Raw genomic sequence first — 26,835 nt, 5'->3', positions numbered from 1 at the left:
CATATTAAACATTCTCACTAAATTCTCAGGATTCTGAGATTTCAAAGATTCACAATTATGAGAAAACTGAATTGTATAAATGTTCTTTATTTCCTTCACTGGCCCTAATCTTCCTCCTTACAGTTACGATAAGTTAACTTTAGCTCAAAAAAAGACTGGAAGCTCAGAAATGGCAACCTTTATGTTGTCCAGAGCTAGCAGAGGCTGCATGTCTAAAGCTCACCAACATCGAGATCACATTTTATCTCAATAAACGGCAGAAGTTAAACATTACAGTGCTACGAGTACTTTCATGAACTGCTTTCTTGGCCTGAGGTATTGAGTTCCTGCAGTTGTGTGCAGGAAGTAGTCCTCCAACACGGTAACAGCTCATCACTGTGTCGGTTTAAGCATTGTAGCTTTTTAAGAGTCAAACAGGTATGGTAGCCTTCCTTAATAAGGCTCAATGTCATTGATGTAGAAATTTCTAAAAGCGATAACTCCAAAAATGATGGACTGTTATGTACGACGCCCATTTTTATGAACACAATGATGCTTAAAAGGTTGTTTTAGGTCTGCCTACTGTACAGACATGAAAGTGGATTACAGTCAGAAACACCTAAATTTGTATCAGTATTGAGCAATCAAGCATGATTAACTATCATCAAAATAACATTTCAATTATGTTTGTGTACAACATAATTAAAACCGTTATTTAGAATCATGTGTAATGATGGGTTGGTCACATATTTCTTATCTTTCCACATTCCTGCAGACTACACCCAATGTCCATATTGCATTTAATTATCTTTTCTAAAATGTTTACAAAAGTATAGTCCATACACAAAGTATACACATAAAAGAACACCAACAATCAAATAATGAGCAAGCATGTGGACACAGTGGGGTGGAAAAACTCCCTCTTAACAGGATAAACCAGACCCAGTGAGGGTCAGCCATATGCCACATTGTTGGGGACACACTGGGGTGAGGGAAAAGAGAAAGTAAGAACAAAACAACCAAAGAAAGTATGGTGAATTTACAGGAAATCAAATGTGATCTTTTTTAAAAAATTAAAAACAAGGACCACTCAACCTGACCCAAACACTTGAGCAGTGGTGTATATTGTATGTTGTATGTTGTATGTAGTTGTATCTGATCAGAATTTTGTCACCAGTTTTAAACAAAGTCGCAACATTTTAGCTCTGTCTGCAAACAAAATTGAGTTGAACAGTTCCAAGACTGATAGCAAACTCTCCCTAACTCATTCATTTTCTCATATTAGTGGCTCCTATGTGTTTACCAAATCTACATTATGCATGTTTATTAATTTGTCACACAGTGGCTCGTGGTTGCTTACAGCCTGTATGTGTACTTCACCAAAGAGGCGTCATTCAATCCTGCCAGCTGCCTATCGTAGGAGCATTTTAAGGATGACAGACTCCACCTTTGCTCATATCTATTTAACAGTCTCTTCACTGTCCTGATACTCCTATATGATCTGCTGTAATCAGTAACCACGCACTATCATTAAAAACAGCTCAAACGTTTGAAGTCAGTTAGGAAAATCTTGCTCATAAGCATTTATAAACATAAATGCTTATAGATCTGTAGATTCAGGCCTTTCTTCTTCTTGAAGACGTGCAGACTGCAACAGGAGTGATACACCTGCTGTCAGACCTGCAGCTATCAGGCTTGTGATGTTCTCGTCTGTCTTAAAGTGGACAAAAATTATTTTTTAAACTGGCACAAATAATTTGTGTGGCATCTTATTTGATGCAGAACACCTGATTGTTCTGTAAATAGCTGGAAATGGTTATTTAAAAAAACAAACAAAACAAACAAAACTTGGCTGCATTTTTAGATAAATAGCTGCAAATAACTTTCTTGTTTACAAAACTTGTGCATAGGTTTTTAAAATTTACAATTTATATTTGCATTTCAAGTTAATGATTCATGAAACATGTTTGTGGTTGTTACTTTTTTTATGCTCAGATTTTATGTTTTTTGTCTGATTTTAGATCATTTGTGTTAATACAATATGACATGTGAGGTTGTGCTACTTTTTAAAAAAAGTAACAAGTAACTATAACTCATTGCTTTTCCAAAGTAACTTGCCCAACACTGTCCATCACATCATGACATTTCCATAAATTGGCAAAAATATTACATTACAAAATGCATTGAAAGAAAATAAAGTGGATTCTTACCATAAAGGTCAGCTCAAGTTATATTATGAAAAAGAAAAAAAAGGAGAAAAAAAAAAAAGAAAAAAAAAGAAAAAAAAGAAAAAAGAAGAAAAAAAGAAAAAAGACAAAAAGAAGAATAAAAGGAACAAAAGAGACGTTATATTATGAATTATTGGAAGGTTATTCAGATTAACACAATAATAATCTAGAACAATGTGCTTGAGTGTTCACTGTGTTTGTTTGGCTCATAATGAACTTTTAAAAGATGAAAAGTAAGTAAACACCCAACAGCTTTCAGTCATCAATTTGCTTTACAGTCAGTTTAACTTGTGACAGCTTCATGTGATGTTTAACAGGCGATTGAGTGAAGTGTAAATGGGCAAAACTAACCTATAGGTGGCAGCAAATGGCTTGCCTTGTGCCTTCTTGCTGGGATGACTGTCAGTTATCCCATTAAAACAGAATAATCCAGGACAGAGAAACTGACACTTTTTACACTTACTCACTACATTTTTAAACAAATGTTATCCCTAATTTCTGCTTCTTACATTTTCACAACAGACTCATTACTTCAGGTTCAGCAGTACAATTTATAGCAGTTATACAAAGTAGAGTGGCCAGAGTGCAGGTGTAAGTTGTAGTCACTGTACGTGAGAATCTAGCTAGCGCTAAAGAGGAGGAATCAAGAAGGGTAAATATCAGATAATTTCACATTTCTGTCAGTTCAGAGAAAGAGAGGGAGACAGAGGGAAGGCGGGGCACTAACATAACAAGACAAGAACTATAACCAAACTAAGAAGTACACGAAAATAATATACACAGCAAATGACAGAAATGTAACTAAAAACAAGGCACTGACAAAATCAGATGGGAAGTGCACACTACAGAGATGCAACCTTAAAACACAAACAGAAGAAGAAACAAACACAGAGACACGACTGTCTACACAAGAAGGGACATGAGACACAAGGAAGGTATGATAACAGAAACCTAAAGACTAGATAACATCCTAAGACTTGAAGATACAAATAATATCAAGGGATTACAAAAGGGAACTTATATAAACCAACAGACAGAACCAGAAACATGAAAAACAAAACTCAGATGTGCTGGAAATATTATACTGAAAGGATGAAACACTGAAGAGCAAGAACATAAATAACTTCATAAACCCAAGGTAAATCATGAACTCACAAAACTCAAAATACTGGGTCAATGACCCAGGAATCACGACAAGGGTGTGTTAAAGGTAAATGGACTAAAACTGAGCACTCAAAGTGCTTTTTATACAACTTGCCTCATTCACCCATGCACTTTTTTCTATGTAAGTGCTTTCTATCTATCATTCACACACATTCATAGTCCTACGGATCCATCCATCGAAGAGCAACTTGGGGTTAGTATCTTGCTCAAGGATCTTTGGCATGCAGACTGGAGCAGACAGGGACTGAACCACCAACCATCTAATTAGCGGGTGGCCTGCTCTACCTTTTCTTCCATCTCTCTGAGTTTTGTGAATCAAGTGTAGAACACAAACTGTTTCCTGTTGTGGAAAAATAAATTGAGCATCAAAACCAAACTGATTTTCTGAGATATACTGTATTGAAAGAAAGTTATTGAGATTTATTGAAAGGTATCAATCCAGCCAGAGCAGGGTTCATACCAGCAATGACAAACAGGCAAAATAATAACGGCTCCTTTATAGTGTGGGTACAATCTTTGTGTTTATCATTATAAACACAGTTTATAATTAGTTTATTACAGCTAAATAACAACAGTACACTGAGGTTTAATAAGGTGAAACACAATTTTTTCTACTATATTTCCACCCTTTTAATTATTTCTAATCACTCTTGTAGTATAAAATTTGTATGCAAAATATAGCAGTAATAAGAAAAAGGAAAACCTCCAAAAAAAGAGTCATGTAGATTTTTATCCTGTGTAAAAATCACACCAATACACAACACAGCTAAAAAAAAAAGACTGAACCTCTCAAACCGCACCATCCTATTTATTTAATCAGGTGTCGTCTGTGTTCCTTTGCTAATCCCTCGTGGGTAACGCTCTTGTTGGAGGAAGGCGCTCTTTCACCCCTCACTCTTTCGTTCCAGCATAGCTGTAGGTTGAAAGGGGAGAGCACATTGTACAGCCTTGTTGTCTTCTTCATCGTCAATATGGAATTTTTTTTTAACCCTTTGGGTTATTACTGTGGTTCTGTAATCCTCTTGCAATGGCTGACAGGGACCCAAGTGGCACAGCCTTCAACTTTGACTCCTGTCTGGATTGTCAGCAGTACCTGAAATGGGCCATTCCACCATTTCTCATTCCAGCTGGTTCTCTGGAGATCTCCGATAAGCACCCAGTCTCTTGGTCTGAAAAGGTGTAACTTTGTTTTAGGTGGAAGGGCTGCTTGAACCATATGAATATGTATATGAATGGCTCACAAGCCCATGTGATGCTAGAATGCCTTTTCAGCTGCTGCTACTGCTTGCAGTTAAAGGAAGGCCTGCTGGTCTTTGTCCTTCCCCACGTTCCTGCAACAAAACATCCACCCTTTTCATCTGCTGTCTGGGTGAATAGGTTTATCAGGATAGGGTGATCCTAAAGTAGGTGCAGTCTGCAGTGTCAGTCAAAGCTTTGTCTTCACAGCATGCTTAGGTGTCCACTGGCAGCAATATGAGCCAAAGCAGAATCAAATAATAGTAACAATAATAATCAAACAATCAAGTCACTATGATTAATGAACCTACTCTGAGCTAATGCTGAGTTTGTTTGGATGTTTTGGGAGGAGAAAGGTTGGAGAAATGTCTGTATTGATATGATCCACTAAGAAAAGAGACGTTTTTGGAAGTTCTGTCTGGTTGGCCTTTTATTTTTATTTTTTTTAACCAGTATATACTAATGCTTTTCACAACCCCTCTAAGTTAACTAGTCCCACAGTCCAATAATACTGAGCACCCTACCACCAAGTGTGTATCCATCTCCTGACCCCCCTGCCAGTTTCTTTGGCACTAAAAAACCCCCTAATGACAACATTTTATATCTGTTTAATCAAGTGTACGTACAAATGAAAAAGATCATGATTCGGATGATGCCAACCATTTTATATCTATATATCTACCATCTATATTCCTGTCTATGGATACGCGTTTCATGTCGATCTGGATAGCGTACCGTATCGTCCCTGCTGTTTCATGGGCGCTCCCTGGGTAGACGAGCACTGGAGGTCTCATCATGTTGTGATCTTATCACATGAAGAAATATGCTCCTTTCCCCCACAAAAAAAAAAATCCCACTGCTTTTAATGACTTTTAGTTTTAAAGTTTTTATTACCCGACTGGAGCACTGGTTCCACCTCTGTGAGGCTTTGATGATTGTTGACTTGGACCTCTGTTGTCTTCATTACTTGCAGTATGACTGACTCAAAAACATGGAGCTCTAATGCTGCTACTGCTTACTACCGCTGCAGAGTTTGTGCTCCAACCCCCCCAACATGAAAAATAAAAATCTGTCAATACTAACTTTCATTACGCCCTTTGGCCCTCGCAGTAACATTTAAAGGTCTGTGCTCTTGGGCCACTTACAAATTACACTGGAAAATATAAAGGTCAAGTTATGAGAATGAAAAACACATTGTAACGTTAGCATTTTTCACAGCCTCCTTCCTCTGATAAAATTCCCACTTTTCTGAGCACTTTTTGTACAGAAAGTTACAAATTAGCATCTGACAAATTAAATTTACCCACCAATCCATTTGAACCATGCTTTCCTGTGGAGTGGTAAATTTTGCATTTACCTAGGCTCAAATTAGACCAATGTGGAAATGTGTTACATGTATTCACTTCTAGTTTTTATTTTCCCTGGATGTACAACCACACCATCTACTGGCCATTGACGTCCAAAGACAAATACATAACTCAAAGGTTTGTAGAATTTATTACAATCCCAAGATCATAAACAAAAAGCAGCAATTAGACAATTATGTACAAGTCTATTCATTTTTTAAAAATACTTATGACAAGTTTCAGGTACCAGCCACAGCTTGGCCTCCTCAGTTCCATCTCTGTAAAGTTGCTTTGAAGCGCAGTGCTTTCCCGGGTCATTCGCTTTACAGTACATGTGGAGAAGGTGGACACAGAATATAGTTTCTCAAACAGGGCCTCCTGATGACCACATTTTTTGTGAACACACTCTTCCAGGGCATGGTCTGAAGAACGGGAGTCGTCTTGACATAGCACAACCAGCTCCTGAGCTCAGCGTTGTGCTATAAAAAGCCAGTACTGTGTGACGGCATCCTGTGGCTTCTTGTTACTCTCTCCCCGTTTCCTTTTCCTCATACAAAAACATGTTTGTATCCATCAGGCAGAGAGGTGGGTATAGCGGTGCTTTAAGACTTTGTGAGAGGTGGCGGCGGTAGTAGAAGAGGGGCGCACATGAGGAAGGTGCATCTAGGTAGTAACATCTGAAGCAGTTAACACTGTTTACTCTGGCAATGTGATATGAGCAGAGGGTAGCAGGCTGTAAAAGTAGCGCCTGCTGCTGTAACTATAAATGATAACTTTACTTATGAAACACTTGAAAGAGTGGAAAAACGTTCCGCTACTGTAGACGACATCTTTCACAGTTGTTACATCATCACATGGTTTTATTCTCCCAGGTTTGCAAAGGACCTGGGTAACTTACCTCATGAGAATAAGTTTGAGTGATGTTGCTGCATACCTATCGACTGTAGAACGACGACGATTCAGGTCTTTGGCTGTGGGTAAGTAATCGCAGTGGGAAATGTACTGAGAGTATTATCCTTCAGGGACTCCTTAAAGTTACTCTATTTAAGGTGGCGGTGTTAGGCATGTGGCTGCAGCAGTAGGGGTCTCCTCGCGCTCTGACCGGGTCCTGCTCGGCCAGAGGGCGAGACGCCTGATGGAGGCTGGGTGGACTTGCACACAGTGCTACTGCAGAGAGTGCATGAAGCTGTCCAGGTTGTACTCTGAATCGTACTGCTGCTGGTCCCACAGCTCTCCCAAGCTGTCCAGCACTGACTTCATGGAAGTCTTTCCTGAGGTTGATGATGACTGCTCGCCCTTCTCAGCCTTCTCACCTTTATCCTCCTGAAACACATTTACAGACAAGGGAGTTCAGCCAAACACAGGGGAAAGATGCGTGCATGTGTTAGTGGAGAACATAAAAATTTGACTGTTATTAGAAATCAGTAACAATAGTACAAACACTAGAGGACAGAGCTGCTCTCACCTTGTCGAGTGTGAAGAGGTTGAGGAGCTGGTCTGTGCCCATGCTCTGCAGGCTGGCGTTCTCTTGGCTTATAACAGTGTTAGCGATGCTCATCTTGAACTTCTGCAGTCCCATGATCTTCTCCTCCAGCGTGCCTCGTGTGATCAGCCTGTACACGTTCACCACCCGTTTCTGCAAAAGACAAATGGAATGTATTAAATGCTTTCATGCCAATCTAATTTCAACTGCTTCTCTTTGCATCACTAGCTTTAGACAGCAGCAGCCTCTTGATACAATCCAAGGCTCATCTAATGTGAAACTAAAAGAAAGTCAATTCTTTGCGCGGGATTTGATTGTGCAATTTCAGTGTCAGAGGAAGTTTAAGAGTCATCAAAACAACCTGGACTGCCTCAATCTGTCTACACACTGATATTCTGCTGAGCAAGTGTGTTCAACAACAGTACCTGTCCTATCCTATGGGCACGGTCCATGGCCTGCAGGTCCCTCATTGGGTTCCAGTCATGCTCCACAAACACCACGGTATCTGCACCAGTCAGGTTCAAACCCAGACCACCAACATGGGTGGTCAGTAACAGCACATCTATTGATGGGTCATTGTTAAACCTGAGGCACAGAAAGAAGAAATCCTAGTCTTGCATTCATTTAGCAAACTCGCATTGAGCAGACTTCTGTGTTTGACAGTGAGCAACTGTACAGATGAGCTAACCTGGAAACTATAGAGTGACGTTGGCCGGCCTGCACGCTGCCATCCAGCCTCAGGTATGTGACGGTGGGCAGTCTGGGTTTCAGCAGGTCATGTTCAACGATATCCAGCATACTCTTCAGCTGACAGAAGATTAGCACACGATGCTGGGCCACCACTGCCTCAGTGGCCCCCTCTGATCCTCCACCACCACCGAGTCCGCAGTCCAACAGCAGCTGAGAGCAGAAACGTGTTAGAATGACTGAAGGCATGGGGCATCTTTGAAATCAGATACAAGTGAACGGTTGGATAACTGAATACAACAAACATCCTTATAGAATCTCTTCTTCCTACATATCTTTGTGCAAAATCAAAAAGTTATCAGGATCAAACACTTGGTCCACAGAGGACGTGAGAAAGAGTACCTGAAGAGTGATATCTCACCTGTTTGAGAGCAGATAGTTTTGGCGCGTGCTGAATGTCTCGCAAGCTTGAGTTCTGTCCTGCCAGCTGCTCAGTGATGCGTTTGTACTCTGGATGCTGAGGGGTCAAGACCAAGCTGGGGTGGTTACACAGCTTCCGCAGGTACTGCAGCGCCTTAAAGAATGAAGACATGAACCCAACTATTAACACGGGGAACCATCAGCAAAGGAAAGACTGTTAAAAACTCACATAAGGTTTTATAAGATGCAAATAATAAAAAACATTGATACAGATTTTAAGATGTCAGTCATCAGGAGGACAAATGAGGAAACCGTGTGACACTGACAAGCAAGAATTTCCTCACTGACGAGTCAAATCTCCAAATGTCAAATTTTAAGAGTAAAAGGCAAAAGAGAGATTATAAGCCTACAGTTTTCATGAGCAGGCCACTGTTTTGTCTGTCTTATATTCTGCCATGGTGTGGAAAATATGTGGGGGGTATGTGGGCACCATATTCTACTGCATAAATATTTAAGAAACATTTGCTTTTCCATTTACCAGAAAGGAACAATTCAAAGCTACACATTATGGTCAGGACAAACTTTCTTCACATATGAACCGCAAAGACCACATTTATCAAACCACACATACCTGGAAGACATGGCCTGTGGCCTTCAGCTTGGGCTTTTCCTCCTCCTCTGTAGAAGCTACAGAGATGCTGTCATCCACACTGGCCTTGGCTCTAGACTTTGCAAAGTCTTCATACAGCTGAACCTGCAGGCAGTGACGAAGCCAAAATCAATAAAACTGTGCCACTAACAAGTTTTACCAGCATGAATTCCAACCAAGACTTTGCAAACACACATTCCAACTACTGTTCATCATACTAATGTGGAATGTCTCCAAGGTCATTATGGGTCAATACCTGTAGAGGGCTCAGGTTGCAGTAATAGTCCTGAATTATTTTAGGAGGAAGATCCTGGAGGACATCCTCCTTCATCCTCCTCAGAAGGAAGGGTAGTACCTGTCGATGCAGGGCCTCCATTGCCAGGACTCCTACATGGAGAAGGCAACATTAATGGTAGGCCATATTCAGTAAGAGTAACCAGATAGAATGAGAGAAAATCTAATATCTGAAAAAACAAACAAACAAAAACTAGGGGGTTCACATACCTGCCTCCTGCTCCCTCGATGAGCTTTTGGCGTCTCGGCTGGCTAGGATTGGTTTACCGTAGCGTGCAGCAAACTGCCTTTCTGTTCCAAGGAAGCCCGGCATTAGGAAGTCGAACAACGACCAGAGCTCCAAGACATTATTCTGAAGTTAGAGCATTAAACATTATTCCACTCCGAGCTGCAGAAAACATGGAAAGAATGGAAATCTCCATTTCCTTTTCAGATCACAAAGGAAGCCTCACCTGAATGGGCGTTCCTGACAAAATGACTCGGAAGTTGGCAGCCAATTGTTTTATGGCTTTGGACAGTTTGGTTTTCCCATTCTTGATCACATGACCCTCATCGAGGATACAGTAATTAAATTTTATATTTCTAGAAAAGTAAAAAGAAATAAAACCACTTTAAAATGCAGAACAGAAAACACAAAAACAAACAGAGAGAAAAACAAACCTTTGGAGTAGCACTCACCTAAAAAAATCTATGTCATTTCGGACAACATCGTAAGAGGCTACTACAAGATTGTGTTTTTTCACTTGGTGTTGCAGCCTGAAAAGAAGTACATGTTTAGTTAGCTTCAAATAAATGCATTTATCTCTACCCACACACAAACTGTTCTTCCTCACTTATTCAATTTTACAAAAAAAAAATGAGAGCATGAATCATTCTCCTGCAGTAAACTCTGACTAATCCTTACCGCATCCGCTCTGTAGGAGGCCCAGTGTAGTGCAGCGGGTTGAGGTACTCTTTGGCGCAGAACTTGCCCACTTCGTCCACCCAGTGGCCAGTCAGCGTGGGAGGACACACCACCAGAGAGGGCAGGGGGCTGCAGTCTGCTGCTTTAGTCTTGGCATATTCCTGTGCCCTGACGAACGAACGCACACACACACACACACACACACACACACACACACACACACACACACACACACACACACACACACACACACACACACACACGCACGCACACACGCGACTGGATCAGAGTTTTAAAGGCAGATTTAAGAAGTGCACCGAGCCTGGACAGACCACCGCTGGTATTCAAGCTGTCAAACCATATTCTGTCTTTTATTGGGCAATAAGGCATGTGGACGAGTAATACCTATAAAAATTATTCTCGTGGAGGTTACTCGTGTTTTGTCTGCATTTAAACCACATTAAAAATGGGCGTAAAACAACTCACACTTATCAAGCCTCTGACAATGACTGCATAGAGTAGCATACCATTGTTTAAACAGATAATATATTTGTGCACGTACCCCATCTCTGTAACAGTGCTGTTAGTACCTGAGGTAGTGATCGCCTGCCAGAATGCAGATGGACTGCAGCGTCTTGCCGAGACCCATGTCGTCACACAGGATCCCATGCAGCTTGTATTTGTTCAGGAATGCTAACCAGTTCACTCCATCCTGCAAGATTAAACACACCCACGCTCAAATACCACAACACTGAATATCAATGTTTCACTGGTTAATCATACTAATGATTAGACAAAAGTCATCAAAACAATCTCTTCAATGACACCCATCAGTTTCAGTGCCTATGAGTCAGTTACAGTAGTGATGCTGAGGATGTGGCAGCGATTTCAGCAGCATTTCAAACAGGATGTCTGCACTTCTGTATTACAGAGATAGATTTGTTCTCAGTAGAGCTGCTAGAAGCCAGTTCAAAGAAGAGCCAGCACATTTACTTAACCTCCGTTTGACTGCTTTAAAATTTACTGTAAAGTAAACCATTTGTTGTCAGCATCTCTATGTTGCCAGCCTGCCGCATTTAAGGGAACCTCACTCTTTAATGTGGCAGAAATACGGTCACACTGGAGGTGATGACACAGCTCAAGCACTAAACTGTTCCAGAAGTTGTTTGTCTGTCAAAATATCCACAGGGTGGGCATCCTTAAACGTGACACAAACCTGCTGGTACTTCCGGAGCTCTGCTTTAATGGGCACCGGGATTTTGTAGTTCTCCAACTTTCTGCCATCTAGCAGCTGCTCCAGGAAGTGACGTTCTCTAGCTTTCTGCCGGATCAGGTCAGCAGACATGGCAGGAGGGTCTGGTATACCCGCCTGGTAGAAAAGAGGAAAATACATTACTCAAGAGTCCAAACCAGAGGTGTCAAACATAAGGCTCGGGGGCCAAAATTGGCCCAGCAAAGACTCCAATCCTGTCCACTGTACAGCTGTGGAAAATGTAAAGGTAGGTATAAATTCTGGACTTTCACAAGTTTTACAGCTTTCTTACTGATCAGGATTCATGGCGACAGATTTACTAAAGTACTATTTCTCAGCAGAAATCTTGAGGCAATTGTACTTCTTTGTCTAATATACAGCTACCCCAGGGATCAAGTTTGTACTTAAACTTCTATACCCTGTATGTAGGTCACAGTGTAAAAGGAGTTTGACATCCCTGATGTAAACATTAAATAATGATTAAAACTGCACTTTAGCCTGCTGTCTGGGTGCTCGTACCTCTAGTGGCAGCAGGCGGATGAGTGTAGCAAAGCACTGTGTGGCCATGAAACGAATGCTGTCGCTGGGGTCGCTCATACGGCCTAGCACTGGTACCACCAGCAGCACGATGTAGGGCACAATGTCCACATCCAGCTGCTCCATGACACCTGCAGGAGTCTTGGTCAAGGACAGTAAAATACAGCACAGGAATACACTAAATAAAGGCACAAATAAATCAGTTCTGGAGTGCTCTTATATCAGAAAGGTAAAAAAAACTGAAAGGTAATGTCACTGAAGGATACAGGCTAAAGCCTCGATGGCGCCTTCTTGTTTGGTGCAGTCATCAATAGCAGCTAACCAGGGTAATACACACTCAAGGAAACTGTTCATGGTCTCCAGTGTGGCTATCTTGCTAAGCACACCAACACAGCGTGCTGCCATGTGACGTACTGCTGTGTATGGGTGCTGGAGGCAGGTGAACAAATGGGGCAGGTGTTCCAATAACTACAGGAAAAAACAGAAAAGTCCAACAATCTCCATAAGATGACACTGATTCCAAATCCATGATAATCATAAAAAAATTATCAAAGTAAATCAGTCAAAATGGATCAAACTTACCAAAGGCTTGAGTTCGGCAGCCATGGCTCCTGCCATGACTTCCAGTACTTGTAGAGAGTTGACCAATTCCTGAGCTGCAGCGTCGCCCCTCTCCAGCTGGGCCTGCCTATCTACAACACATGAAACACAATGATTCAGAGTAACAACTCTGTACATCTTAACGATGTGAAAACATGGAAGGATATAGAGAATCGGTTCGGTGAAAGGAGGCCTTTCATCCCACTGATCACTGAATCGTGAGACTCTATACAGCTTTTAGTTTCTAAGATGTCTACAATTAAATCTAAAATAACACAGTTTATGTTCCTAAGTGACAGTTACAGGTCTATATTGGTGAAAATCAAGGTGAAGATATTTTCACCAGAGTCTATCCAAGATCAAAACCTGATCAACATACCAATGCACTGATTTTCTGTTGCCACTGACGTCAGTGGTCCCACCGTATTCTCCCAAAGGTATGGCAGAGACTTTGTGAGGTCTGCACCAAAGTGCCGTGCAATAGTTGTCAGGGCGAACTCTGCACCTCGTCTCTGAATAAGAAATGGCTTCCTGCTCTGAAATGAAATGATAGAAAAAAAGGCCAAGAACAGTAAAGACAACATGGCGTTGTTGGTTTTAAGCTCAATGTGTTGAAAATGTACTTTAGTTCTTCTGTACCTCATCATTCTCTGAGCTGATGGTGCTGCCAGGAGGAAGCTCTGTGGTTGGGTTTTTTGGGGCTTTAGGAGCTGGACCCCTCTTACTGGTGATGGCAAACGCAGCTCTTTGGTGGCGATACAGAGTGATGATACCTCGAGATTTATTGACCATGTGATGCATGCCGTCTTTCTCCAAGCCACCCCCTGAAAGCATGACAATTAAGAAAACCATCAGTGTTAACACATGATTTTTATATTCACGAGTCAAACCTTTTAAAACATCACTGAAACCCCAAATTTAAAATCCTGTTTGTAGCTGACAGACTGAAAATAGAGCCAAGCTTCAAAAGGTCTCACCTTTGGCATTTTCCTGTGTCGGAGGTACGGGGCAAGCAGATGAGGGCGTGGTTGCAGAGTCCACACAGGCTGAGGCACAGAGGTTTTTGATGATCTTAGGGTTGGGGCATGGCGAGCGTCCGGCACACTGTTGAAGCAGCTTGGCTATAAAAGAGGCAGCATAACCTTGGATCAGGGTGTTCTCCTCCCTCTTGATGGCCTCCATCAGAGGCCTGACGAGTGGGTTCAGTTTGTCGGGGAGCACCTGCAGGTTAATCACGGCACAGGCTGCGATCATGTGCACGCGCAGATGCAGCTGCTGCCATTCTGTGCTGGTCTCCATCACAGTCGCTTGAGCCTGCTGTCGTTTGCTGTCCAGGGCTGGCCACTGTTTGGACTTTACATTAAACCCTGCTGTTGACTCTGCAAAGATGGTGGTTACCTAGGGAACAAGCAGGAGGGGGATAAAGGGTGTGATTGAAAAGGGTCTGATGTGTTACAGAGTGCAATATCCATTAACCTTCGAAGCCAAGAATTGTTACAGTTTTTGATCAAAAATCATTCATGGTTTTGTTGAGACACAATACCTAGATGACAAACATGCTGCAAAATCCCAATAAAGATCACGGTGCTTCACCAATCTGATAATCGTGTGTCAAAAGTTTATCAGTGCACATGTGTGTGTACTGACTTACCAGCTCACTGGCTTGATCAATGGTGAAAACGTTACAATTGAGGCGGTCCTTGAGGTCTATGTTGGCATCAGCAAGCAGTGCAATCAGCTGCTTGCACTCATTCTGCATGCGTGTGAAGGGGATGGCGATCTCATCATAATACAGCTGCTCAGACAGAATGGCCAGAAGACGAGGCAGCACGGTGGATGACACCAACTGACAATCCTGAAAAGATATGAGAGAAAACCTTTCAGCTTCTGAAAGCCCGATTCTGTTTTGCTGCCAAGTCAATAAATCTTAATCTTATTTAACAAAAAAAAAAAAAAAAAAAATTCTCAACAGCTGAATTTTACCTTCTGCAGTGCAGCCCAGTCACAAAGCACTAATGCCACTGCGATTCGCTGCAGGGCAGACTTGGAGTTGAGATGGAAGAGCAATAGCTGAGCCAAAGATTCTGCTGGTCTGATCTCCTGGGATGCAGCATTGAGTTGAGGGTCACAAATACACCGACACAAAGCCCCCAACAATCTGGATTACACAGGTACAAAGAGAGCAGTCAATGCAAACGCAACCTTGATCACTTAGTCAGCAATTCCAGTTATTTCTTGAGAGTTAAAGATCATTAAGTTAAAGACTTTTCTTCCCAATATAACTATGAAAACTTACTTGGCAGCCATAAGTCGAGCACGGACTACTACATAGTCCCTCGTAACTGGGTCATCTGTCACCGTCTCTGCACCCGCTATATATTCCTGAACAGTTTCCTTCACCTGACTGCTTGCTTGACGTCCCTTTGTGCCACATTTATCCTGTTTGAACAACATGATATTAGTTAAAGTTTGTTTTATTTCAGAAGATGCCAAATCTACATGTTTGACGTGGTTTTAATTTAAGAGTGGAAAGACACGTTCTGTAGACATTTGTCCGCTTCCCTTCTTTTAACACTATTAATTCATTACATGCAAAGCAAACCTGTCCATCCCAAGTTCTTTTTATTGTTCCTCAGTTCCGCCACACCTCGTTAAACCGGCATTTAAGCCACTTGGTGGGTGGATGCACGCTTCTGTGTGCCAGTGCATCCTCTGTCTCTTATTTCCTCCTCCAGACGGTTAAGGTTTAAGCTCCACTGGCTCAAAAATGCAGAACATGGCTGTAAGACTCTTATTGTCTGCCAGTCTGTAACCTAGCAACCACAGCAAGGTGCACTGACTTGTGTGATAGGGAATCGGCATTATTTGCATGAACCCATTGATAAAAATAGAAGTGGAAACACTGAATCATTCCAAATTATGTCATGCTGACCTTTTGTTTAAATATATCATATTAATTCCTGTCACTGTAAAATTGCTCCTTCCTACTTCTAAAACAAAAGATACGCTGAAAATAAACGTTTTTATGTGTATAAAGATAAAGTATACAACCTTGGAGCGGGCTTTTACTTCCAGCAGCATGTTCAGGTCTATTGGAATGTGGGAAGCTTGCATCATGAGACAGAGCCAGGCACCCATCCATGGACAGCTGGCTGCTACCACATACTGTTGGGGGGCCTGAGACAGCAGCTCCATCCACACCTGCACATAAAAGACGCAGATTAACAATGCAAAAAATCAAAAGTCTCCCATACGTGCTATCCAAGTATAAAAAAAAAAAAGTTAACATTTACATTAAAAATCGACAATACAGCATCGTCTGTATCGTGCCATCTGTGTTTTATAACCAAAGTTGGACAACGTTTGTCATTTAACCCAAAGTAGTTAGGTGAGTCATGTAACAAACCTTTAGGATCAGTTCAAGGATTTCCTCATTGCTCTCTAGTATGCAAGACTGGAAGATATGCCGCAGCATATCTTGTAGGATGGGATTTATCCACGCTGCACAGCTCTGGAACAGCAAAACCACAAAAACGCCACCTTATTATTAGGGATGCAATTCGGTTTAAAGCTGGATTAAGAGCTAAAAAAACAAAACAAAAGAAATATTTTGCTCATATTTTTGTAAATACATGTAGATGTACTATCCGATTATTATTGTTAGATCTTTACCTGGTCAGCTTTAGACAGTAGTGTGTAAAGCGTTTCCAGTGCTGCTCGTCTTACTGATGATATAGTGTGTCTCAAGAATGGCCATACCCGAGGAACCAGAACAGTTAGTGACTGCTGCATGCTGGGATGAGAAAAAAAAAAAAAAAAAAGGGTCATAGCTAAAGAGTTGGCGCTCGTCTAATTTTGTGCTTGTGGTTCTGTGGGGAGTATTGTCTGTTTGTGCCCTTTTATGGAAAATTAGGTAATTTAAAAAGCGTTTAACACAAAGTACAAAGTACTGTTGTGAGTTGGCTTTAACCCCAAGTTACTAATAATGTCAGTTAATGTCAGGTCACTGACAAAATTCTATGACAGTACTTAATGCCTTATGAAGACACCCTGCAAAAGCTGTGTATGGTTTGGGGTCAAGGTTTAAAATATGGAATCGCTGGAACCAATTTCTGGTATTGTGAGTCTCCTATTATTCAATAAATCAACAGTATTTTTTGATATATTACTTTATTAGTCTCTTTTTTTGCATAAGCTTGAAACTGACCTGCATTGTCGAACCTGTGGATAGGTTAGCAGCGAGGACAGCAAAGTCATAATACTATTGGTGGAAGCAGTCAGATCGTCCAGGTCTAAAAGTGCATCCCATAGTGTGTTCACTATGAAGGGTACCTGAGAGACATTAAGTTTTCAGACTAAATTAAGCAACAAGGACAGCAGAAAGTTTAACTACTAACAGAATGCACATTTCACCACAGAGTTCAAACTGAAATTGAAACTGGGTTTGTTTCGCACCTTATTGGGCAGTAGCTGCACCAAGCCCCTGACCACAGGGATGAGGGCTGCAGCTGCCACGGCCCTGACATCGTCATCCAAGTCCTGTAGGCCGTCTGTGATCGCAGGGAGCACACGGGGAAGTAAAACGGCAATCAAGTCCTTTGACACAAAAGAGAAGATGAAAATCAGCATGTGCGTATACGGCATCAGAAAGTGAGATAACAATGAGAACATATGCGTCCAGTCTGAAAAAAGCTTTTTGTCCAAGTATAACACCTCCTGTTCCCCACAATTCACATTCATGGCCACACACTACTCAAATCAAATACAATGTCGAATCTTGCTATTCTTATTTAAAGCTCATCATATGCACAGTGATAGAGAGGGTGTACCTGACGAACAGCCAAGGTATACTTGATCCCCAGCAGGCCTCCATGACGCACCTCCCACTGGTCCTCTTTCAGCAGCTTCAGTAGGACATCTACCGTCCTCGAAACACCAGATTCATTCATGTGGCGAAGGGCCACACCCAGTGTCTGAGCACACGTCTCCCTAACAGGAGCCACTACCTGTCAAAAGGAAGAGGGCAAGATTGTGATAGAAAGAGTTAAATCAAAGCCAAAGACACAGATTGAGCTGAGTGACACACATCTGACAAACATAAGTCCAAACATAAGTAAAAAGTTTGACTTCCTCCTACAGGCTAAACATGGTAACACACTGTCACAATCAGACCTCAATTCCCTGCATCTGTGAAGTCCTAGTTTATGCTAAATTAATAATTTACTGAGAATTTACTTTAATTTCTTTGAAAACAGTGATTTTTTTTAAATGTAGCACCCAATCAAAAAAAATGTTTATTATATACATGTGTCACACTTAAAAAAACCCAGTAACCTTTAGCATTGTCCTTACACAGCCTGCAAATTCCTGGAATGGAGATTGTTGAACCTTTCAGTAAAGGACGTAAGGGAATGTACAAAGAAGTGGAAAAACTCTAGGACAAATATGTTCAAAAAACATTTGTGGATAAACAAACAAACCTACCTCATCAGATACAAAATCGCCAAAGCGGTCCAAAGCAAAGACACACAGCAGCCGGATGACCACGTCTTCTATCCATTCCTGATGCTGCCGTAACATCTGCATCAAAATATCAGTACAGTCTGGGTCATGTCTGATTCTCACTCAGCTGTTTAAAAAAAAAAAAAAAGCCTGAAGATGTGGTTGAGACCTACCTGTTCTGCAGTGCTTCCCACCACCTTCCCTCCCTCAGCACCATGGGACTTGAGGATTTCTCGAAGACCGGTGCCTGCACCATGACGTATCTGAGAAACAAAAACAACACACATGTGGTTATTCTTTGAGCCCACTCTACCCCCTCTCATTCAACTTACATTATCAAGTGAAAATAAGTATTGTGTTTTTACCTCCCACGAGGGATTGAAGAGGTCATTGCAAAGCTCCTCACAGAAGCTCTCCAGAGGCCACTCGTTCGTCTAAGGAGAAAACAATAACGCATCAGCTATCTGACACTGTCATCTATACCAGCTTCACCGACTTGTTTCTGATTGCTTACCTCCTCGAATAGACTGGAGTTATCCGGAACGTTGTCGACTAGGATCTTATGCTCTGTTGCTGGTTGCTCAGTGACTACGTTAGTGGTTTTTCTTCGTTTCTCCTCAGGTTCACCTTCAAAACTGTCGTTACTAAAGGTTAAAGACAAATGAGAGTCACAGGATATGATAACTCTCGAATCTTAAAAAACTGTAAGTACGCTGACAAAAAACAAACAAACATGTAAAATACAACACATGCACTCTTCCAAACATACAGTTTTGATTAGAATCCAGAATATATAGATAGTCCTACCTCTTTTCATTAGGATCCATGTCTCTGGATCTTTGCTTTGCTACCAACTTGGCCATCCTCTTGGCCTTATTTTTCTGACGACTGCTCATGCCTGGTCGGAACTCTGAGTCGATCAATTCAGCTGCCTGAATGGTCTAAAAAACAAAAGAGTGGTGTTAATTAAGAAATTCCTCCTCTAGTGAATCTCAAAGTGGGGATACTGTTTCAAGAAAACTTTCCAATTATAATAAACAGCAACTCTAAGCTGACAGCTGTTGAGTCTGTGTTTCCACAGGCCCCGCTAGTTTAGAGACTTATTCCTCATGAAGAACGAAAAACAAGACAGAACATCTTCAACCGGTCTTTAACTCGCTAACGAGGGAGAGCTTTGGTCAGAACCAGGTGGTGGAGCATAATGCTCATCACCTGTCTCTAGCCCAAATCCTTCAAAGAGCAGCTCTCCTCGCAGCTATTTATTGACAAACTGTTACAATACACATCACAGCACAAGCACATCCCACTGTAAAAACCCCCAATGGTTCTAAGACAAGGCACTATGTGTGTGTGTGTTCCTGCTCACCAAAAGGATCATAAAAGCAGGAAGCTTACAACACAAGAAACAGATCTTTCAGATACAATGTATCTACAATAAAACCCACGTCAGCCTCCCCCAGCACCAAATTGGCTGGAGAGGTGGTCAGAGACAAAGGAATGTCTTTGATTCTATAGTTTGAACTAAGACTTTACAAATTTAAGAAGCACAATGACAACATTCAACAATTTGACTTAACAACTGCATTCCCTCTGCCTATTCACACACAAACCATTTTAATTTCCTCATCCTGTGCTTGACTTTCTGCAAACAAGTGTTCCAGCAAATGAAGAACCATAGTGACAGTTTCAACAACTGGAAGCTGCCACAAATATTGATGAGGCAGAAATAAAAAAAAGATGATGAATCTACTCTATTGCTATGCCGTGCATACTCACAGGAAGCGTGCAGAACTTCACAAAAAGGGCCCACGACATGAAAATCAAACCACATGACCCATTTACAAACAAAACAAAAACAAAAACAAATCTGGCACAGACAAGTTTTTAATACTGCAGTGCAACAGGTATAGGTATAAACTGCAATAGCATCTTTTAAGCCTAAAAAGTTCTGGTTACACTGAGAGGTATGTTTAAGACTTCCCTTTGACAATTCATTAAACTCAAAGAGACAAAATGTGTGCTAACATATGGTTACTCGAGAGGTCCGAGTGAGACTCACCAAGTGGTTTCCGGAGCTGGATCCAGCTGTGGCTTTGCTTCCGTGTGCTCTGAGGGCATTGGGTTGACAGGTATAGTCCAGGTCCTCGTCGTTGAACAGCTCCTCTGTGTTCATCCCAATAGCAGCACCCATATCTAGACCCAACTTCTTCTGAAGAAGCTTTCTCTGGCATGCAAGACGTTCTTTGGGGTCCATCTCACCTGAGAACAAATGACGGGAAGTTGGCCGGAAACTTTAGAAACTTTGGCTCAAAGTGCATGTAGCTGACAAAAAACCCCCAAACAAACAAAAGATTTACGTTAAACAACAGACAGCATTATGAATGGTCTTGAATGTCATACTGAACTTGTTAAATTTAGTAAACAGTAAAATGGGACCAAGAATGAGAAGTCAAATGAGGCCAAAGGGAAACGACATTACGTGCGTTACGACATACACAGGAACTTCAAATTCAAATGACCACCAAAAGATAACAACGAACAACTTTCTCCTTTCAAACTGTATTCAAATTTGTAACAAAGCAGCCTTACTGGTCAGGTTTGACCAGCATTTGTCCGAACACGTTTCAACCTGTTACAATGGTCTTCATTTTAAATCAAAAACTTATTAGAAAATGTCTTTTCTCAATGGAAAAAAACAAGCGGGAAAATACAGATTAAAATCTTCCACTTTGGTAAACGCCACATACGATCAGACAAGAGGCCGTGCAGGTTCAGACGTGTGCATGGGAGAGGGTGTAAGAACATAGATGTTATTGCAGCTGAAATAATATTTGAAGAGTCACTACAAACCAGTTTTGTCATCCTGCAGCTCAAACTCGGCCCCAGCAGATCCCAGCAGAGACGCCCCGTGTTTCAGCAGGCGAGAGATGTCAAAGTGGTAGAAACTCAACCGGTCGCAAGATGTTTCTTCTGGAGACAGGTCTTCACAGGACTCTTTACAGAACAAACACAAAGTTTCATAATATTAAATTGTCATTTCAAATGGTGTAGCCAAGTGAAAATGAAAGGGAAGGTGCAATATTCAAATTGTAGGTAAATTAGCACAGAGCATATAACACAGAGGAGGTTATAACTCGCAAAAACAAAAAGACAATGATGCAACATTTCACTATTTTACAAAAAATATTAATTAGTGTGAAACTAAACAGACAAAAAGACATCAATTTGGGGCATGGACACCTACTTTAGGCATCTTTTCCAGTCCACAACAGAGGGCATCATGTGTTAAACCAGTATGTATTCAATTACACCCTTAAGCACCTAATAATTAGTACGTAAGTTTTCACACAAAACAGTCACTTTATGAACTGATATGAAACCTAAGTCACACCTATGTGGTCTGAATTTTTTCATAAGCATGTTTGACCAAAAGAATAGATCACTTCACAAAAACAAATGATTATTGTGATGCATATACCTCCAACTCATCACTTAAATATTTTAATGAGAAGGCACAAATGCTCACCTTCTTTAGGCTTTGGAGCTGGTTTCCATTCAGGAATATTCTTCACAATGGCCTCTACAGCTTGGCCTGCTGCTATACGGGTGTCCCAATTGGGACTCCTTAGATAGGTCAAGACCTTATAAATGACAGAAAAGAGATTGCATTGACTCTTTGTACAATTGGCTGCAAACAGAAAGTTTTAACAGGTACAGCCAAAGAGGTGTACCCAAGATAGCCATATTTTAAGACAGCTGCTGACAAAAACAAAAACATATAGAGTCTGATCTTGTGATGCACAGGAATTACTTGTACATAATCTGACATTGTTATTTGAAAATTTGCCCATGTTTAAATTGAGCATTCATCACTGCAACTTAATGTACACCTGATTGTAAACTGTGATAAGAGAAAAGTGCCCCAGTTAAACCCCATACAATCTCACAAAGCTCAAGACTATAGGATTGTTCTTTATACAATAATGAAGCTCAGCTCATTAATCTGGTTGGAAACACAGACGCCTTAAGACATTATTAATATTCCACACATCTGAGTGTGAGAGCACTTATGGATACTCAGGCTGGTATAGCCAACAGGGTTGTTTAGAAAAACAAACAGACAACATTCTGATACTGTTGGGTTTTCTTTCTCTTTAAGTCCCAACTTGAAGCTGAGAAAAAGTTCACCAGCAACTACACAAAAACAGTTGCAGTCTGCATAACCAACTCTATTTGGACAGCAAACATGCAAAGCAAACATGGCGTCAAGTCACCAGAAGCATTGCACTACCACAGACAACTTAAAAATATTGTTCTTCTTTTGCAAGAAATTCTCAAAATATTTGTCATATATGTACACCTTACAGCTATGAAGGTGTGTACACATGAATATACACAGAAAAAAAATTTTTCTGCTCGATAGCCTGTGACAACCCTCACAGCTAATCACAATTATATGAAAATACACACCTTTGATAAGAGGTTATTAAGCTCATGTGGGTGGAGTTTAACCACTTCTCCAAGCTGCTGGGCTGCTGCTTTCCTGGTTACTGGTGTGGTTCCAGTGTCGAGCAGGATAAATAATCGGTCAAGTCTAAAGACAGGTTACAAGAAGCACACAAAAGAAAACAAATCAAGGTTGAAAGTAGTCAGTAGAACATCAGCGTGGACCTTCTTGACAGCCACTGTCCAGTCAGCAAATTACACAATGTTTAACAGTGGCAGCAGAACATTCACCTGTTGGGTCACTTAATGTTCAAACATGATGTAATGAAGATTTAAGATACTGAAAGCATTTTTTTTCCTAAGAATGAAGCTCTCAATGTTACCCATTCATATAATTGGAGTTAATTTAAAATTAATTAATTAAATCTGCATCATCCTGGAATTTTACGATCAGTCCATCTGTTTTTGATGCTCTACGGTGCAAATAATTAAAGATGTAAACTAATTAAAAGAGTCACTATTTTATTTTCTTGGCTTTGCACCCAAGTAACCTGCCTAATGATTCCAGTCTTTCACCAAGGTCATTAGCAGTCTATTAATAAAGTGAAGTGGATTAGGGATGTGCAGATATCCCTTCAGGTTCTACAAACACTTAATCTGGACGAGAGATGAACACACACTAATATACACACAACACGTGGACTCGACAAGAATTTTAGAAATTCTGTTTACAACAAGAATATTTGGATGAAATCAATTGTCTCTAAAAATCAGTTTTAAAATTTGGACTTTAAAAAAAAGCTATCATCGAAGTGTGACTGTTTAGGTTTCTAATATTAACATAACTGGTTAAATATTAGAGAAGTAGCTAGCCATTGTTGGAGTCGTTTACTTTCAGAACTTTTCCAATGCAGCATTTGCTTTGGAATTCAATGGGCTTTTCTTTTGTGTTTTTTAAAATCTTTCGGATGTGGGTGTGTGATTTTCATGATTCACTCGGTGTAATGAACTCTGAAGGCAGAGGAGGTATGAAGGATGCCCCCCCCTTTCCCCCCTTCTGTGTGCACTGTTCCTATGTGACCCCTGTTTAGTGTGCTGTTATGAAAACTAAACTAGCCCCTGAAACACACTTAAGTCAAAATTATCCCTGCCATCTCTGTGTTTTGTTACAATGCAAAGGCATGAACTGGAGCACTTAAGAAGTTTCATAAAGGATCTTCTTGATCTATAGGGAAAACCTGCTGGGCTGGATCAGAAAACTGGACTTACATTACATCAGCTACACAGGAGCCGTGAAGTCTTCAGTACCAGAGAAACAACATAACAACAATCCCCCAACAAACTATAGGTGGACTACACCTGAGTGTATTTACGGTTGACTTACAGGTGCAACTGTTCCGGACACTGACATTAACTGGTTGTGCATGCAGAGGCGGCTAGCCAGTGGTGGCATCTCTTGTTTGCAAAGCAGCTTTCCTGACATAACTCCACAGCAACGTTAATTAACCTGTACTTAACGCCGGCATCAGCAGAGTGTTACAGAGCACCGGGATGTATTTTAATGTCGCACCTGAAAGTGAACACGAGCCCAAACTTACGTTAACACTTCGAGGGATATCACAAGAGGCGACCAATTCACACTGTAACATTACACTTGCTAACGTTTGTCAGGCGTCGCCATGCCATTCTCTTCCTAATCACAAGCTAGCAGGTATTAGCAAGCCCGCTAGTAATAGCTAAAAAAAAAAATGGGATAGATAAACAGAGCTACTACAGACGTATCTTACCTCGATACAGCCATGGTCAGTTATTGTGGGCACTTCAGCGTCCTACATCCAACAGGCACCCGACAACTTGAAACTTTTCTTGCTACGCTGTTTCCAGTGCGACAGATAACAGCAGACAGAGTCATTAGCTAGCTAGCAGCTACCGCTAGCTAGCCGAGGCCCCAACAGTGTGCTTCTGTCTACCAAAGAGAGCGAGTTCACAACCAATTCATGTCTTCAAAGTTGCCCCGGTCGTCTCTCTGCTGTCTTCTTCCACAAAATATCGCCAAGTACCATTAACATAAAGCCCAGTTCACCCCTCAGAACTCTTCGCAGATAAATATTTTAACCTGATAAGATTTAAAGAGTTATTTTGTTGCACGTTGAGGACGACCCAGAAGACTGTTTTTATATGAGGAGCCATCTTGCATTTATTCCTTCCTCCATAGCAGGCGGAGGCTGATTGGTTACAAGGGTCGGAGAGAGCCAATCAAAACACGCGTTAAAAGAGGAAACGAATCGAAAGGGAAAAAACACCCGAAAATAATACTTTTTTCTTCAGATGTGTCTATACATTGTTGCACCTTATATTGCTATAGTTATTTTTCATTTTATATGTTAGCAGCTTATATCATATTAACATATTAACAGCAGAATACGTGTCATAGTTATATCATTGATTGAATTTGCATCTAGTATAAAATTATTTAAGATGGATTTTTTTTTAAATGTTTCAGTGTATTTCCACAGAAATTGCAGACATTTCTCTCAGTCGTGATGATTCAACGTCTCAACTGAGCTTGAGCTGACCATGGTCCTGAAAGGTTCATCTTCTCAGTTTCTTGCTTTTCTTGTGTCTTCTTCCTTATAGAAGCATGAAGAAACACTAAAGGGGGCTAAAACACAAACACTTTACTTCCAAGGTAGCTGTTCTCATGAATACAAGCAAAAAAGTGGCGACTATCATTTCTCAGTATGTCTTTAAATGACACCTTTCATAGCCTTTAATACTGTCAAAAGTGTGATTATTCAGTATTCATGTGTGGTGTAGCCACTATCATCCCAATATGTGGCCTTTGTTTTTCTTTGCAATGCGACATAAAGGATGAATTTAAAAAACCTCAATTGCCTTGTCTCAGACCACAGGATTTGTGAAGTGCTGTCATACAAATCAGGCTTCTTTGTTTATTTTAAGTGTAGTTTTCTAGTCTATCAAGCATCTACAACAATATTCTTTGTATGAGAAAAAAAAACACCAGATTGCAGATACACAAGTTTTCACGTAGACTAAGAACAGCATGCACAGTGCACAAAGAGTTTTAAGTGTCATGGATAGTATTACTGTAAAGAACTCAGGCCTTTATTTCAATTCAGTGATTTGAACCTGAAATGATTTTTTATCACATAATGAATATCCTGTCTTTTTTCTGATTTTTTTTTTTTTTTTTTGTTATGAAACATTGTTATGCAATATCTAAAATAAGCACAGGGCAGTGCGATTTGGAATGCAATCTGTGCTCACATTTAGATTACACCAAATCCCACTTATATAGGTTTAGAGAGGATTATAAAAGTCCTTTTAATTCAAATACATTTAATCTTGTATTTTTTTTCTCCACAACATAATTAAATTAGTGAACATATTCTCTTGATTTAGTTTACTGAAACCTGAACGTTTACTGTCACCATCCTCCCGTCTGTTCTTGCTGGATATCAAGTGCAGTTGATTTCACTGATTGCACAACAACACATCTATAGTTAGGCTTTTTTAACAGGTTTAAAAAAGAATAGGAACACTTTTTAGACAAAGAATTGGAAAACTAATGTAAAAATGTGTGAAACAATATTTGTCTGAAAAAATAATATCACAAGAGAGTTACTTCATCCATGCCTGAAGTGGATTTTCTGCAGAAATACCTGCAGTTATTTGAAATGAAGCGATCATAAATATAGGGCTGACAGTTCTCAGATCACAGCTACAAACATTCTAAAGCCACAGTCACAGTGCAACATATCAGGAGCCCACATCTCTTTTCAATTGACTGCTAAGATCTCGATGATATGTATGTATTTGTACTATCTGTACTGTCTTTTGAACGCAGTTGTGGCAAATACATAAACTAAACATGCAATATGATAGAGAATATATTTCTTAGAGCTTCACTTTTTTATCCCTCAGTGTGTGTAAAGTGTGTATGAGCTCATAAATCTTGAGGAGGATCAGTTGCTGTTGAGCATTAAAATGTAACTGTTTTTTTTATTTTTCCTCTTTGTTTGTGTGTAATGCCCCAATGTGATCCCTGTTTAATCTGTAAGTGGACTCTCATTAAAACTAAACCACG

The 26,835-nt window shown here is 40.6% G+C and overlaps 1 protein-coding gene across 1 annotated transcript; it reads right to left on the bottom strand.

Annotated features, from left to right (window-relative positions):
- Nucleotides 1-6,085: 6,085 nt before the first annotated feature.
- On the bottom strand, nucleotides 6,086-24,945 carry btaf1 (BTAF1 RNA polymerase II, B-TFIID transcription factor-associated). Its single transcript, XM_084948736.1, has 38 exons — nucleotides 24,515-24,945; nucleotides 22,752-22,875; nucleotides 21,808-21,922; nucleotides 21,132-21,275; nucleotides 20,341-20,540; nucleotides 19,089-19,222; nucleotides 18,796-18,925; nucleotides 18,647-18,715; nucleotides 18,455-18,544; nucleotides 18,264-18,359; nucleotides 17,609-17,785; nucleotides 17,235-17,375; nucleotides 16,987-17,111; nucleotides 16,452-16,572; nucleotides 16,186-16,290; nucleotides 15,831-15,980; nucleotides 15,076-15,218; nucleotides 14,763-14,937; nucleotides 14,431-14,634; nucleotides 13,757-14,177; nucleotides 13,419-13,603; nucleotides 13,159-13,315; nucleotides 12,762-12,871; nucleotides 12,446-12,647; nucleotides 12,162-12,310; nucleotides 11,607-11,759; nucleotides 10,981-11,102; nucleotides 10,391-10,558; nucleotides 10,165-10,242; nucleotides 9,939-10,068; nucleotides 9,697-9,838; nucleotides 9,449-9,579; nucleotides 9,175-9,297; nucleotides 8,545-8,697; nucleotides 8,125-8,336; nucleotides 7,862-8,021; nucleotides 7,419-7,589; nucleotides 6,086-7,276 (listed from the first exon to the last, which is right to left on the bottom strand). Exons 1-38 carry the CDS (start codon nucleotides 24,526-24,528, stop codon nucleotides 7,118-7,120), a joined length of 5,583 nt encoding a protein of 1,860 aa, XP_084804862.1. The 5' UTR covers nucleotides 24,529-24,945; the 3' UTR covers nucleotides 6,086-7,117.
- Nucleotides 24,946-26,835: the final 1,890 nt, after the last annotated feature.

This window comes from Perissodus microlepis, chromosome 13 (genome assembly GCF_051167445.1).
Source record: "Perissodus microlepis isolate ML-2025 ecotype Zambia chromosome 13, ASM5116744v1, whole genome shotgun sequence".
NCBI lineage: Eukaryota > Metazoa > Chordata > Actinopteri > Cichliformes > Cichlidae > Perissodus > Perissodus microlepis.
Note: the sequence above shows the minus strand (reverse complement) of the source record. Positions and strands in the feature narration are given on the sequence as shown.